Below are 15,247 nucleotides of genomic sequence, written 5' to 3' on the forward strand. Positions count from 1 at the left end.
AACATGTATCAGCCTAAGGCAAGTCTGCTACTATAAAGCTTCTGTTCTTAGTGTGTAATAAGTTGCATGAAATTGTTTGTGTTCCCTGCCTGGAAGACTTTCAACCCAAGGAAGAGGTGGTGATATTTTCTCTTTCTATGACAGTATTGCAAACTTACGTAATAATAAATCAATGGAAAGAGACTGAGCCGACGTGGAGCACAACAGTCATTCAAAGCAATATCCTTTGCAACACTTCTCTGTTTCTTAAATGTATTATCTCATATTTTGCATATCAGGAGATGGGGCTATTCTAACTCTTTACTGCTTCAGTTAACTGATAAACCTGCTAATGGGTTTTGCATTTGTGGTCTCTGAGTATTCAGTTTTACTCTTGTTTTCTACCTTTTTGCTTATTTCATGTTGAAATTCAGAAGTGCTATTTTTACCATGTTGGCCATTTTTGAAGCATTTTTCCCCTGGTATCTTTACCCCAGGATGTTCTTTTGTTAAAATGGGTTTTAGGTGGGCATCTGTGTTTTGTATTTCACTAGAAATGCCACAGTTAGTCAGCATCAGATTTGGTCCTTTTTTTACCACCCTCTTTTTGTGTATTTTTTCTTGAGGTAATCATGAGCCTTACTAGTTTGCAACTGCTTGCTTGTGCATTTTACAAACATACTGTTTTGGAGCCTATTAATTTTGTTTTTACTATTGCATTCAATGAGTCTTCTCTTGTGTCAGAACCTGGCTTCTGCAACTGGTCCTATCCAAGGTGCGTAGCTTTCTTTTTCCTGTCTGAGAACAAAGCTTTAGAGACAGAAATTTTAGAAAAGCCTAGTTGTCTTTGACTCAATAAAAGCTCAAAACTTCAATTCTTTGTTGTCTGGGTTCTGACATGAGCTGAATTACATCGCTCTGGGTGTTATGAACAGCCAGATCAGAACTTCTCTGTCAGGCAGAAGGATCAAGAGCACTTTACAGAAGCTTACTAGGTACTGCAGCGTTCTTCATCTTTTCCTCTCTTCCTTTACACAAGGAAGTACGTTGTATTTGGGGATGTACCTGTCTATTAGATTTCAAGTAATAGCTCTGTTGATTCCTGGTGAAGGGAGAAGAAAAGCTGTGAGCCAGACTTTACGTTCTGTCTTTCTATATCACAGACAACAGGCACTAACCGCAGTTTTTGCTTTGCCTTCCCCAAGCAGGCCTTGTGTCTTCCTAGATGAGCACTAGCTCACAGGTTCAGAGATTTGCACCTATTTCATGGGCTAGATGCCAGAGGGTACAATAGGAGCCTTAGCTATTGACTGCAAAGTGGGCAGGCAAGGATGGGGTGGAAGGAGGAGTGAGAGAAAGGATGGACTAGCAAAGACGAATATTCTGCCACTTCCTTAGGGAAAGTTTGTAGAGAACCAGCTGGCACCTTAATGAATTCTCCTTTAGGATTTACAGCATGGCAAGGCTCTATGAAGCAAACCTGCTTTTTCAGACTACCCTGCAAATGTGCAGGCCAGGGAACCTGAAAAGAGAACGATAGGAAAATGAGTGATGGAGATGCTTTTGGTCACTTGCATTGTGCTTAATTTACCACTGTTTTTCCTGATTGCTCTACTGGGACTTAGAAGCCTGCACTGTGATGCATCTGCCCACGTTCACTGCACTGTCTCTTTTGTAGCACTTGGTAAGCGCTTTTCTATAGGATGAGGTCTTTCATCATGTGACTAAAGATTTGGTAGTGGGATGTTGGTTGTTTTTTTTTTCTTTTTTGAGTCCTCCTCCCATAGTGCATAACTTGAGGCAGGATTCCTTTCACTATCAATAACCCTGTACAGTAAGGATAATACAGAAATTAGGATACAGAGGTATTAAACAAGATGGCATTTTCAACCAGGATAGCATTGTAGGGAATTTAGTTAACTTAGCTGTCTAGTTAGATTACTCCTTCTCCCCAGTAAATGTCTTCATCAAAAGCAGCTGGGACAGGTAGGTGTCTGTTGTACAGTATTCATTTGGTTCAGAGGCCTAGGAGGACAGGTAACTGAAAGCATTTAATGTGACAGGAATTTTGAAGTGAGCTGTTACAGTGTCGTGAAGTGTCAGTGTGTGCTGGAGTAGACCATGAAGAACACTAAAGACAGTTCAGGGAATAAGTAGAGAATTTGGTATCAAAGTTTAACCTGGAAGTAATGACCCTCTACATCTGATTTACAGCTTTATGAGGGGAACAGAAAAATAGCCCTGTCCAGTTAAAAAGCAGACTAGTGAGACAGTTAACAGTCCCGTTTTATAAGTGTATTAAAAGTTTATAGTCTTTCAGAGGCTGTATGGGGGCAATAAAACTGTTATGTCCATTCTAATGGGCAAAGCCTATAACACAAATAGGAAGTGGTAGGAATGCAGTACCCTTCCCCCACCCCCCGCAGTGTGTAACAGCATTAAACTCTTCTGGTTGGCTTTAAATGCCATGTTGTGATTCCCTGATCCAGAGAGGAAGAGGATACGTTACTAGGTGTAGTATTTGCTATTCACGAACAGCAAGAGGTTACACAGCAGTGCTGTGACTCTTCCACAGACTTCTGTGTTATAACAAACCACATCCAAAGCCCTCAGTAGCTCTGAAGCAGTCATCATATTTACACGTAGAAACAGGCCTTGCTCAGTTTTTAAGCTTATCTGTGGAGTGAGGGGGTAAGCTACATTTTGGAATTAGAGGAAATTCTTAAATCTAACATACTAACCTAGTTAGCCAGCTTCTTTTGTGCCCACTCAGCTTGCTGCAGAATCTTTGATAATAAAATCACAGTTAAATTCTCCAGTTCTCCATCATTGCTCTAAAATTAATTTGAATAGCATTACTCACAGTTAAGATAATTTCTGTATTCAACCAATTACAACTAAAATATGTGCTTTTAAAAAATATGAAAACATCCAGATAATGTGTGTTTATGATTGTGTGCAATTCCCGAGATTTTAGGAGCTGTTGAAATCTGTTATCTCCTATCACCTAATTTATATGTAGGGAAACCAGAGTTCGGACGGGAAAATTATTATTTACTAATATTACACAGGAAATCTACTGTAAAATCAGAATAGGAACCTATAGACCTTATGTTGTGGTTCAGGCCGGGTTGGCCCATGACAAGACAACAGATGCTCTCCCCCACCTCTCGCTCCAAGGAAAGGAGGAAGACAGACAAGGAGATTTATGAGTTTGGAAAAAAACTAAACCACTTCAATGAAATATTAATAATAAAATAAAAAAGGAAATAATGAAATAGATACAATATAAATATACACAAAACCATATCAAGCTCCCAGGGAGATGTCACTGGCAGGCACTGGGGAAGTTCCAGACTGGACCCCGTGACAACTGGAACACAGTGACCGGGATCAAAAGGCAGAGGAGCCGACAGGGCCCCCCTCAGCCACCAGCCATTGAGGAAGAGCCACCCCGACCCCTTGGGCCCCTCAGCTTTTCTCCCGAGCGTGGCAGACGGGATGGAACACCCGATTGGTCAGTTTGGGTCACCTGACCTGTCCACGCCTCCCCGCGGGTGCAACCCCTCCATGGGGTAACCAACCAAGTCAGCTGACCCCGGTTGCCACGGCAACAGGCGGGAGCCGGAGCCTCTCACGGAACAGAAGGTCGGCCCCGCTCTACCCCAGACCAGGACACCTGAGTTCTGTGGTTTATATTTCAGTTAAAGGTTCCTTCTTCCTGTATGTTATATGCAGAAACTGTCTCAGTTCCACTTTTAAACAAATATTATGTTTATTAGCCTCCTGTTACGGTAGTTACTTTTCCTACATAACAGCATTTGGGCTATTAGCATGAGTAAATGAGACACATGGTACCTTTTCTCCCTCAGAGTGCTCTTGTTCTTTTTGTAGGAAAGAAGACATTTCCAACATCTCATGCCTCCATAGGTAGACTATCCTCTTTATTGTAGATAATCTCAGTATGTCCCTGATGACAAATTAGCTTCTCTGTTTTTGTGTCTGTTCTTCAGACTTTGTTTTCATTTACACAGCTGCCTTATTTTGAAGTTGCTATACATTCTTATCCTTCATTGAGATGATCTGTGAATAAATCTGAAATCTGATATTTAATTTTTCGTAGCTCCCCATATGTTTGTGCGATGCTGCCTATATGCGTGCCACTGTTTTTATCCCAAAATGTTTAAATTGTTTGTGAACAGATGGATTCCTAGACATGTGCTTTAGAATACCTTTAGCATTGCCACCTGGGTGGCTCTGAAGAAATTTCAGAACACTTGTGCTGGCTGTTCTCTAGGACTGCTTTGGCTTGAGCTGCCTGGTCTCCAGTCTAATTCCTTCCGTACTGTTTGCATTAGAAATTATTTTGAATGGAAGAAATACCTACTTATCAGTATCAAAGTCACATTCTTACGCAAGACTGTGGCTGCTGTATATTCCTCTCCTTAATTTTTCAATGATTAAGTTATTTCATAAAAAATTAACCAATTATTTTTTGGTCAAAAAGATTTGCTTGCACATTTCTGGAAGATGCTAGCTTAGAAGAATTTTTGCTGTTTAGAGGCAATTGTTTAGGACTTAATCTTGCACATTTTTTCTTTGCCTATAAACGACTTAGGAATCACTTTGTTTTGGAACGTTTTGAGTATCTGCGGGATCTCGTATTGGTTACTACTTGGGAACAGTATTGTTCCATTCCATGGGAACAAATCTAGTAGATTTGCCGTAGATTATTATCTGATGTTTTCTGTTTCTGGTAACTGATTTCAAAATTCATCTTAGATTTTACTGTATCTGTAGTTATTGCTTGTTATCTGACATATGCCATCCATTAGAAGAGAGATTTCTTAGAAAACTGAAAGATCAGATGTTAAAAATGTTCCTTTTAAGCATTTCTCTATAGTGACAGAATTTTATAATAGTGATAGATTTTGTTGGGTTTTATTCACTGTAACTCACACTGCTTTTGTTATTGGTTTTATTTTCATAGGATTTACATTTCACTGGGCTATCTCTGCATCTAGGACCCACCTACAAGGGGCTGAGTTGGGAATTATTATTCATTTTTGTGTGCGTGCCAACCCATGTGTTACCTTTTATTAATGTGATGCTATTTCCTGCAATGCTTATGAAGAGAGGTTAGGTTGCAGTTCTCAGTCCGAGGTCTTGTCCAAGATAGAAACTGTTGCTGTATTGTCTTAGCCCTGTATAAGCTATCTATGAACAGCTGTTAAATACAATCTGTTCGAATGAATTTCAAGTTTCATAGTTTGTCATGAGAAAAAAAAAATCACCTATGTCTTATTTTACCTGTGAGTGCTGAGCATCCATGATGTTGGACAAGCACTTCTGGAGAGCTCTGTGACCTTGGCAAACAACTCTTCAAAGGTGTCACCTTCACTACGTGTGACACGTCATGGCAAAATCAAGGCTGTCAGATTGTGCGTCTGTTCTGGTGTTCTTATCTCTTGCTCAGCCCTGTGTGTATAGATGTTGTATCTAAACTCTTTGGTGATCTGCCACAGGGATTTTTTTAGCAATCAGTTATGGGGTTTGGTTTTCTGCTTAGAGGTCGATGGTGCACATCTGTTGTCTTACAAAAGAAGTTTGCAGCTCTGCTTTGTACACAAGCACAGATATTTCCTCTAGTCAGCGACATCTATCCATTTATAGCTGATTAATTATGGAAGCTGAACATGCTTCTGCAGCAATCTTTGTTAATGCCATTGAGAAGTAGTGGTTAGAGAAGAGGCATTTCTTCTCTTTTTCTTTTCCAAACCAAATTAAAGCTTTTTCCAGTTTGCTGTTGTACGTATCTCCAAGCTACTCAGTCCTCTGTGTGTAGCCAAGTAATCTTGACTCCTGCTGCACGGTAGCCTTACCAGTCCAGCTGTTCAGAAACAGCTCAGACCTCAGTTTCTTTGATGCACGCCATGCATGGAGTTTTCCAAAAGGCTCTGCAAAGAGTGCAAGGAATGAATGGGCACAGAAGGATCTCTTCTTCCATATCCATAGTTGAGATCATGCCCAGCCTGCTGTGGAGTTCCTGGGCAATACAGGGTGAAATCCAAGGCCATTGACACTTTCCTCTCTAGACGAAGAGACTTCAGGCCTCTGGTGACAGCACACTGGTGTACTTTGGCTTGCACTGCAAAAATAAATTTATAAATTGTATCAGTAACACAATCCAGGTTGTAGTAAAACACAAAGGAATTTTCATATTCACTTACTGTGAGGATCTAAGCCATTTAGCAAATTGTTTAACCTCACACCATTAATTCTTACAGCCTCCATTGCCTCTGGCATTTGTATATCACTAATTCTATTATTGCCTTATATGCTGCACCACAACTACTGCACCAGACCCTGTGATTCTGCCAAGCTTTCTAAAAACAGCTCATCCCAAGGTCTGCACTAGCTCTGCAGAGGCAGGGACAGAGATGGATTTATCCAAGTGTGAGCTCCAGCCTTCCTTCCCTTTCTAGCAGTAGCATACAAACCAATCCATGTTGCTTTGGGAAAGTGAGAATACATCACCCTCAACACGTCTTCCCTTTTTCCCTAGTGAAAAGCTTTTCCTCTCTGTGTACTAGAAAGGTATTTAACAAATCTAGTAGCCTCATGATGCTTATCTGACAAACGAAAAAACCTGTCTTTTTTGGGTGTTAGTTTTGTTGGATTTGTTTTGTTTTGTTTGGGTTTTTTTAGCAAAAGGTCTGTGTGGACATTTTCGGAGTAGTGTGGGGTGTGTGTGTTGTAATTTTTATTGTAGTCAATGAATGTTAAATTAAACGCAAAAATATTTAAAAATCCATTTGTGAGATTTAAAAGCCAAGAACCACTGAAACAACAAGGACTTACTTTAATATATACAAGAAAAATACAGTTCATTTATTTTCTTCCGCATCCAAAAATAGATTCTATTCTTTGTTATTGCTGCCAATGCAATTGCTTACAAATCAATGCAATTTGGGGAGAAAATGGCTACCTTAAACTGAAGCTAGATGCTGCCACCCATCGGCTTGATTCACACCCTGCTTTGATTGAATGCTAGTTTAACTATTCTTCTTCTGAAACTTGTACAAACTAAACCATATAACTTTCAGTTGGAATGTGCTGTATGAAGGATTTATAAGAATGTGTATGATACTGCAGCCGCATCCACATAGAAAATTAATAATGTTAAACTCAGTCATTTTTTAAGGCATTTGAGTTAGGCAGCGAAGTCATTTTTAGGCAAACCTTTGCACCAAGACTGAAATCGGGTGCCCAGGAGGACCCAGGTTTGGCAGCTGCTCTGTCTGCTCCATTGCTGTGACAATACTTGTGTTAAAAACCTCGCTTCCTCTCTCTTAATTTTAGAAACTGTTTAAAAAAACCCAAACCAAACAAGTTAGCAGAAAATGGGCAGTCAGCCTGGAAGGGATTATCTAAGTTGATAACAATGTATTGTTAAACTTTGTGGCTCTCATTAAGATTAATGAGGATTGTGGGAAAATACAATCATTCCTGAAACTGTTGTGGTATTCTCAGCTCAGCTTTGTGCCTCAAATCAATGAAAATATGTCATAAGGGCTCATTTCCTTATATCAGGGAATTTAGATAGGAAAGCTTCGCTTATCTCAGCACAACAGCGCTGGCCTTGTCTCTCAGTGGAGCGCCACTCACCTATGTTACCATTGGCTCTTGTGTTCCTGCCGACAGCCATGTTTTATAGCTCTGGGTTCTGCTAGCTCACAAATAAAAGTCTGCAGTGTAAACTCTGGTATAGCAGTAGAACACTGTGCAGGTGCAGTTTCTGGCATCCTGCAGTGTGTGAAGTACAGTTTGGTTGTCTTGTCTTCATAGCAAAATAGCAGTTTGGTAACAAATGAGATTACTCTGGGCTCTCTCCCTGGAAAATGTCTTCCTTTCCAGAATGTGTTAATCTAGGAAGTAATTACTGCTGCTTCTCTTGTTGCCTATTAGCCAATTATGTCTGCTTAAGACATAGCTGAAATAAATTAGAAGAGACATAAGCCAAAGATTTTGTGGTTGTATGAACTGATCACTCGTTCCTTTTGATTCTGTAATTTGTGCTTGGGAATTGAAGTAGTGAAGGAATCTATCTTCTTATTTCTGGCTGGGGGAGAAATACCCATGTTTTTCTATGGAAAATGTAAAAATAGTGTTTACACTTGGTAGGAGCAATTTTACCCACAGCCTGTGCTTTTTGTAAGCCCCTCCCTGAAGCTTTTAGAAAGAAAGGTTCTTGCAGGATATTCTTGACCAACTTGGTTTAGCTGCTTTCCTTCCATCTGACAGAGAAGCGGTGGGTCTGTTGCTGTGATTCATACTACAGCTCAGCCAAACGCCTCCCCTGCTGCTACCATAAAAGCCAAGAGCCAGCTATGTAGCAGAGCTGACAGCCCCTGTAAGTCTCCCGTAAATTCTTAGACCCCCAGGATTTCCTTGTCTTTGCCAGCTTTCTCTGCTTTTCCCTGGTAGGAAATGCATGCTGCAGGGCTGGCTGAGTGGCTGAGCAGTAGTTCAGCAGGTGCAGCTGGAGTAGTGGAGCCAGCTTACTGCATCCTGCTGGTCTATGGTGAGGTTCACCAGTGCTTTTCTGGAGCATTCAGCTCCCTGATATCACGATCAGAAGAAACATGGAGTGCCCATGGAGACTGCACTGATTGTGGCTGAATCTGTCTTAAGCTTCAGGACTGACCGGAAGGGACTGATAAGGGCTGTTATACTGAATAAGAGTACAGCTGCATTGGTTTTGGACTCAGACTTCTTATGTGGTTGTGTCTTACCTTGCTGACATAGCAAAACCTCAGGTACCCCTGCTGAGGGCTGGCGTTCACTTTAACTCACGGCACATGTCTCGGGTGCTGTCTTGGCACTTTCTCAGGTATGAGACTTGGCAGTCCAGGACTTCACCTAATTCCCTTGTCTTTAGCCCTGATACAAGTGTCATTCTGCAGGAACGTCTCTTTGTTTTCAGTGGACTTGTCTAGTTCAGCTATCATACAATTGTCCTGGTCCATATTACCTCACTGAGGTATTACTTTCTCAGTTATATCTGTAGCATGCAAATAGCTTAATGGGCTGATCATGTTTAGAGTCCCGAGAACAAATTCTAAACTTCTTAGTGAATCAGAAAACAGCTCAGTAAATGTGCATTTAATAGTAAGGTATTTTGAAAGGGATGCAATGGCTGAGTACCCAACGTGAAAGTTAGAAGAAATACTTAGGAGTGAGAAAAGTCTCATAGATCTTGTTTCCATCTTCATTAGACACTTTTACCTCAGATGCTGAAGTTTCTTGGTAGAAGGAAGGAGGAGAGCGTCCTCTGCTTACTTGGCTGCTGTATTTGGCGGCTAACATCAGGACAGACAATGAACACACGGCTTAGTTGCCTAATGAAAGCAGGTATTCAGCTCTTGGAAACTCTAGTTGCCTTTGTCTCAGTAAATTCCAGGATCTACTGCTTCTGTGGAGTTCCCATCAACTAAAAGATACAGTTAAAAAAAGGCAAAACAAAAAAATCCCAAAAAGCAGTTACTTAAAAATATGTATACTGGAAAGCTTGACAATTTGGAACGGAACAAGGGTCAGAAATTCTGGCAGGGAGATTTACTTTAAAATTACAGTTACTCTGAGAAGTTTGTATAGCAGCAAGTACGATGTCTAAAGGGCAATTTAAAACTGATTGTAGTAATATTACTAATTATTAATCAGGATTGGTATTCGTCTGGTACTCTGACAGTACCTTCTCTGCCAGTACAAACAACCTGTCTGTGGAGTTTCTGACCACAGCGGCATTGTTGACCTGGGTTCTATTTCAACTGCAACTAAGCTTCTTGTTTAAAAGAGGAAAAGGGAGAAATAGATTGATTTCTTTTACATTGTTGAATTCCAGAAGTGATAAGCTCTTTAATATTCAAATGTGTTTCATGTGGTTCTGCGTGTACGGGATAGATAACAAAGAGGGAGAAGAGAATTTATCTTTACTTAAATAATTACTCCTTATTATTTACAATATAACAGACAATCGACTAAATAGCTTTGTTTCTCTCCTGCAGCCTCCTCCTCAAATATATGATAAACAGCTGGATGAAAGGGAACATACAATCGAGGAATGGAAAGGTAATGGCACTTTAGAATTATGTGGGATGGGATATTTTAGTGGCATAATGGCCATGTCCCACCACCAATTGCGCCTGTGTAAAACCAAAAGAATTCCTTTGACCTGAAGAATTGACGTTAGCCATACAAACTGCTGATTTCGTAGTGAAAATATAAGAAATGTCCTGAGGACTATCATTATGTACACAGGTTAATGTTAACACAGGAGGTGCGGGTTCCAGTGCTTCATTGAAATCTAAGGATATCATGTGGATAGATGATACTGTTCAGCAGGATGATGCATCAGAATTTTACCCACAGTGAAAAGCATTGTGTTAGTGTGCTGCCTCCTTCCTAGATAGTGCAGCATTAAACAATTCACATGTTCTAGTTTAGCCCTTTTTGTCTCAACTCAGCTACGAAAAGAGATGATAGGAAAGGAGGGGAATGTAAGAGAGAGGTCTTAGGGGAGTAGAGCTGTCAGACTTGTGAAAACAAGGTAGGGCAGACTAAGGAAGCCCATGGGAGGGCTATGACATGGTGTTTCACGATAGTTGTTTTGTTCCTGATCACACCAACTGGTTCCTTTTTGTAACTGTTGCAATTCTCTCTTCCAGAACTCATCTACAAAGAAGTAATGAATTCTGAAGAAAAGACTAAAAATGGCGTAGTAAAAGGACAGCCTTCTCCTTCAGGTACTCAGACCCATTGAATAACTTTGATGTGGTTTCTGTACTGACAAAAAGAGAATGGAGATAGCTGAAGCACTTAGGCTACACTTGCAGTTATGTAGACCAAGTTAAGTTTTTATGAAATCACAGAATCACAGAAACTTCAGAGTTGGAAGGGACCTCTAGAGATCATCTAGTCCAACTCCCCTGCTAAAGCAGGATTGCCTAGAGCACATCACTCAGGACTGCATCCAGACAGGTCTTGAAAGTCTCCAGAGAAGGGGACCCCACAGCCTCCCTGGGCAGCCTGTTCCAGTGCTCTGTCACCCTCACTGTAAAGAAGTTTTTCGGTGTATTTGATCGGAACTTCCTATGTTCTAACTTGTGCCCATTGCCCCTCGTCCTGTCACTGGGAACCAATGAAAAGAGTCTGGCACCATCCTCCTTCAACCCACCCTTTAGATACTTGTATGCCATCATAAGGTCTCCCCTCAGCCTTCTCTTCTCCAGGCTAAAGAGTCCCAGCTCTCTCAGCCTTTCCTCATAAGGGAGATGCTCCAGTCCCTCAATCATCTTAGCTGCCCTACGCTGGACTCGCTCCAGTAGTTCCCTGTCCCTCTTGAACTGGGGAGCCCAAAACTGGACGCAGTATTCCAGTTGTGGCCTCACCAGTGCAGAGTAGAGGGGGAGAATGACCTCCCTCGACCTACTGGCCATGCTCTCCCCTATGCAGCCCAGGATTCCATTGGCCTTTTTGGCAACAAGGGCACATTGTTGGCTCATGTGTGCTTATTGTTGGCTCCAGTGCTTCTAATGGGTTGACCTTGATTAATTGCCCTCCACTGTCATGTTAATACATAAAAATTGGTCTGCTTGCTATTTGAGATATAGTTGCCCTTGTCTTTTCTGTGGAAAGATCTGTGGTTACAGATTATATTCCTGTGAGCGGGGAGGTTTATCTCACACTATTATTATTATATTGCTTATGGATGGATAACTGAACTAATACCCTGCCAGCTGATATAAGCAAAATTGGTGATGTCAGCATTTATCCATCTGTCGGATACATGACACTGCACGCACACACACACACCCCCCATGTAAGCATCTGGTACCTACTCTGGTAGTTTATCCTTTCAGAAGTCTGATAACGTTAGAACAGCTTGCTGACAAGCTTGGTTGACACTTTGATGAGAAGGGAAAGTTGTCTTCAAACACAGATTCTTAAAGTCCTGTCACAAAAAAATCACAACTAAATTTTATCTGAGGAAAATTCACATCAGCAGTCTTCTCATAGAAATGCAAAGTGGGACTGTGAGTACACAGAAATATATATTTGTGAAGGTGTGCTTTCACTGGCAGACTTGAAGAGCCCAGATTTTGAGCACAGTGTTCCAGTAGCATTTATGGGTAAAAACACCTACCTTTTGCAGAGCCTTTTCTTAAAGTAAAATAATTTAATTCAGTGTTCCCTGCATATTTTCAGAGAGTTTTTTTATTTTGCATTCTCATTTTTCACTTGCTTCTGAGCTAACTTAAGGTTAGAACAAGAATGCATCATTAGTAACTGACAGGACAAAAGGAAACATGGCAACAATGGAGGAAGTTAATAGAGTGCTGGATGGTAATAATTAGAGCAGTAGCACTGCATCTCGATTTTGGTATTGAAGTAAGATATTGAAAACTATCCATTGTGTTCTTGCCGAGTTGCAAACAAAGTATAAGACTTGCAGATTTAATTTACCAAACTACTGTACCACTGAAAAGAAATCTGGGGCCCTGACAACTGGTTTATGATCAAGAAACATTGTAGTTGCTGGTCTCGGGAATTAACTACCCAGGGATTTCTTCATGTATTCCATGTTCTGTTTTTCCCATGTGGAAGGTTTTTATTGTTTATGTAAAACACTTGCAAACATACAAAATTGCCATTTCTTACCTGTCTTTCTTTTGATGTTCCCATTTGACTGTTTTTGGAATTTTAGGCACCAACAAGTATAACAACTATTTAAAAATTGCTCTGAGATGAGGCTGTTTCATAAAACAGTACATTTCCTGGTTTTCATCACTTTATGTACCTGACTTAGTTTCTTTCAACTGAATGAAATACTGAAAGAATGAGGTAAAACAAGTCACCAGTTCTGAGCATAAGGGAAATGAGGGAGACTCTGCACATACATTGCTCATTGGTCAGTGTTCTTGGCAAGGTTTCAGAAGGCTCAGATTCGATGCTCTACCTGTAATCATAGCAAGCAAGCTGGAGATGAGTTTCCGTGATCTGTTGATCAGAGCTTTTGGGAAGACAGCTGCAATTGACAGCATCAAGGGTAATAGCTGCCCACAGACAGTGCAGACTACTTAGAGTGCCTGTGTATTACCATGTCAGTCCTGTGAAGAATTAGTTAATATAACAATACACAAGCTTGAAATGCGCGGCCTGAAAAAGTTGAGGAAAATAGAAGAGAGTTGGAGGTGTATGGTATGGTGGCTTGTTTTCTCAGAGTACTGGTTTTATTGCAAACTGGAAAGTGACAGAAATACTCTCCTTTTGTCCATAGCATCATATATTTTGCCTAGGCTGTATAGATGGCTGTTAATTTCTGTATTAAGAATATATTAATTTTGTAATTTTACTAGGTGTGGTTTTTTAGGTACGTTCTCTTCCTTTTCAAGGCAATAGATGTTAATTTCTGTTCATTTTGAGGAAATGAAAATCTGTAAAAGTCAGATGAGAAAACGTTTTGGCCATAGAATGAAACGGCATCTATCTGTGTGTCGGAGTGATTACCTACAATTTCCAGATGTGCAATATCATAAAAAACACATATTTTATTGTCATGAATATTTAATGAAAATTAACATATCCCTCCCAAACTGCAGGCAGTGTTAATTTTGGTGGAAAGAAGACAACAAAACATTGCCTCAAAGTTCAGTGGAAAAAAATACCAATCAAACTGTGGTTTGCTACTTTGAGAACTTAAGTATGAGTTGAGGTTAATGGGCAGAGTGACAGTTCAGCAGTCACAGGTGCATGGTAAATACATTCTTCATGTGGCTCTATTTATCTGTCACATTATATATCACAGTTATCTGCATTTATGTGACAGATGATACCTGATAATATTCAGGGATGTGATAAATGTTCAGTCATGTTAATGACAATCTCATGAAGGTACCTTCTTCATTTCACGAAGTCAAAGTGATTTTTTTGGATAATACTTGTACTATCATCATTTTACAGAGGGCAGGTAAACTAGGATGCACAAAAATACTGGCAGAACCGAAATCCTGGGCTTAGTCCACCTAGTCCTTAACTAAGAGGAAGAAACCAGCCTTGCCTCCCACACAGCCATCTTCTCTACATTGCCACTGAGTGATTTGATACCACCCATTCTACTAAACTATCTACAAGGAAACTAGGATTTTATGAGAGAGTATGGAGGATTGGCTTGGGTTTTTTAATCATCTTTTTGGTGCCTGTGCGATCCTAGCAGACGTCTGATCTTTGGGTGTTTTCTAACTCTAAGAAGGTTAGAAAGAAGTGGAGTGATAGACACAACATGAGCTCTACCTCTTCAAAACGGACTGTTGAGGGAGAGAATTTCCTGGTAAAATATTAAATATTATCCAATGCCTAAAGTTGCATGGCCCATTTTCTGCTAAGGTTTGCCACTGCTTAAAATGGTCTGTGTACTTACATGTCTGTTGCCACATGGTAAGAATCCTTTGCTTTTTAAAATGTGAGCAGTTTGAGGGTTTCAGGTTTAATCACGTTGGTGTTCGTTTTCGTAGCACAGGTGCAGCAGTGAACAGCAGTGAAAGCCTCCCTCCATCCTCATCTGTCAATGACATCTCATCCATGTCCACGGATCAAACACTGGCGTCTGACACGGACAGCAGCCTGGAAGCTTCTGCAGGACCCCTCGGTTGTTGCAGGTGACTAGCCGCCTGCCTGCGAAACCCAGCGTTCTTCAGAGGATGATGTAATTTAGGAGTAAAAATTAAGAGGAGTTAAGAGATGAAAAGGGAGAGAAATAAAATACAAAGATTTAAACAAAACAAACAAAAAATGTTTTCAGCCTGCTTCTCCTACAGAATTATGTAATGCAGCTAAGCTCAAATGTATATTTAACTTATAGTTGCTCTGCTTTGGTCTTCTTCCAATGATGCTTAGTGGGGAAAAAAAAAAGGAACTGAAAAATCCTTTTTTTTAACCCTTCCCCATAAGATGTAAAATTAATGGCTGCAAAACCAGCAACCTGCAACTGTCCTTTTCACACTGGCATGACAAGGTGTGCAGTAGCCACTCTCAAACATACAAGTGTGTATCTGCCTTCACCCTCTGTTCTGTCATCTTCTGCCCAGTGAGGCAGATAGGGATATACATGCATTTTTCTTCATATACAAATAGCACATATACACGCGTGCCAATAGAATTCTGGCAGTGTATGCAGCTGTGTGCCTGTAGGAACATGCACATCTGCATA

The 15,247-nt window shown here is 40.6% G+C and overlaps 1 protein-coding gene across 4 annotated transcripts in view; it reads left to right on the plus strand.

Annotated features, from left to right (window-relative positions):
- The window catches only part of MAPK10 (mitogen-activated protein kinase 10), a 78,670-nt gene extending 63,876 nt beyond the window's left edge, over positions 1 to 14,794 (plus strand). For all 4 annotated transcript variants that reach the window (XM_054202759.1, XM_054202760.1, XM_054202761.1 and 1 more), the window contains 3 exons: positions 10,047 to 10,110; positions 10,707 to 10,784; positions 14,558 to 14,794. In XM_054202759.1, the coding sequence (XP_054058734.1) occupies positions 10,047 to 10,110; positions 10,707 to 10,784; positions 14,558 to 14,700 (285 nt within the window). In that variant the 3' untranslated portion in view covers positions 14,701 to 14,794. The remainder of the gene's footprint in view (positions 1 to 10,046; positions 10,111 to 10,706; positions 10,785 to 14,557) is intronic.
- Positions 14,795 to 15,247: the final 453 nt, after the last annotated feature.

This window comes from Rissa tridactyla, chromosome 5 (assembly GCF_028500815.1).
Source record: "Rissa tridactyla isolate bRisTri1 chromosome 5, bRisTri1.patW.cur.20221130, whole genome shotgun sequence".
Lineage (NCBI taxonomy): Eukaryota > Metazoa > Chordata > Aves > Charadriiformes > Laridae > Rissa > Rissa tridactyla.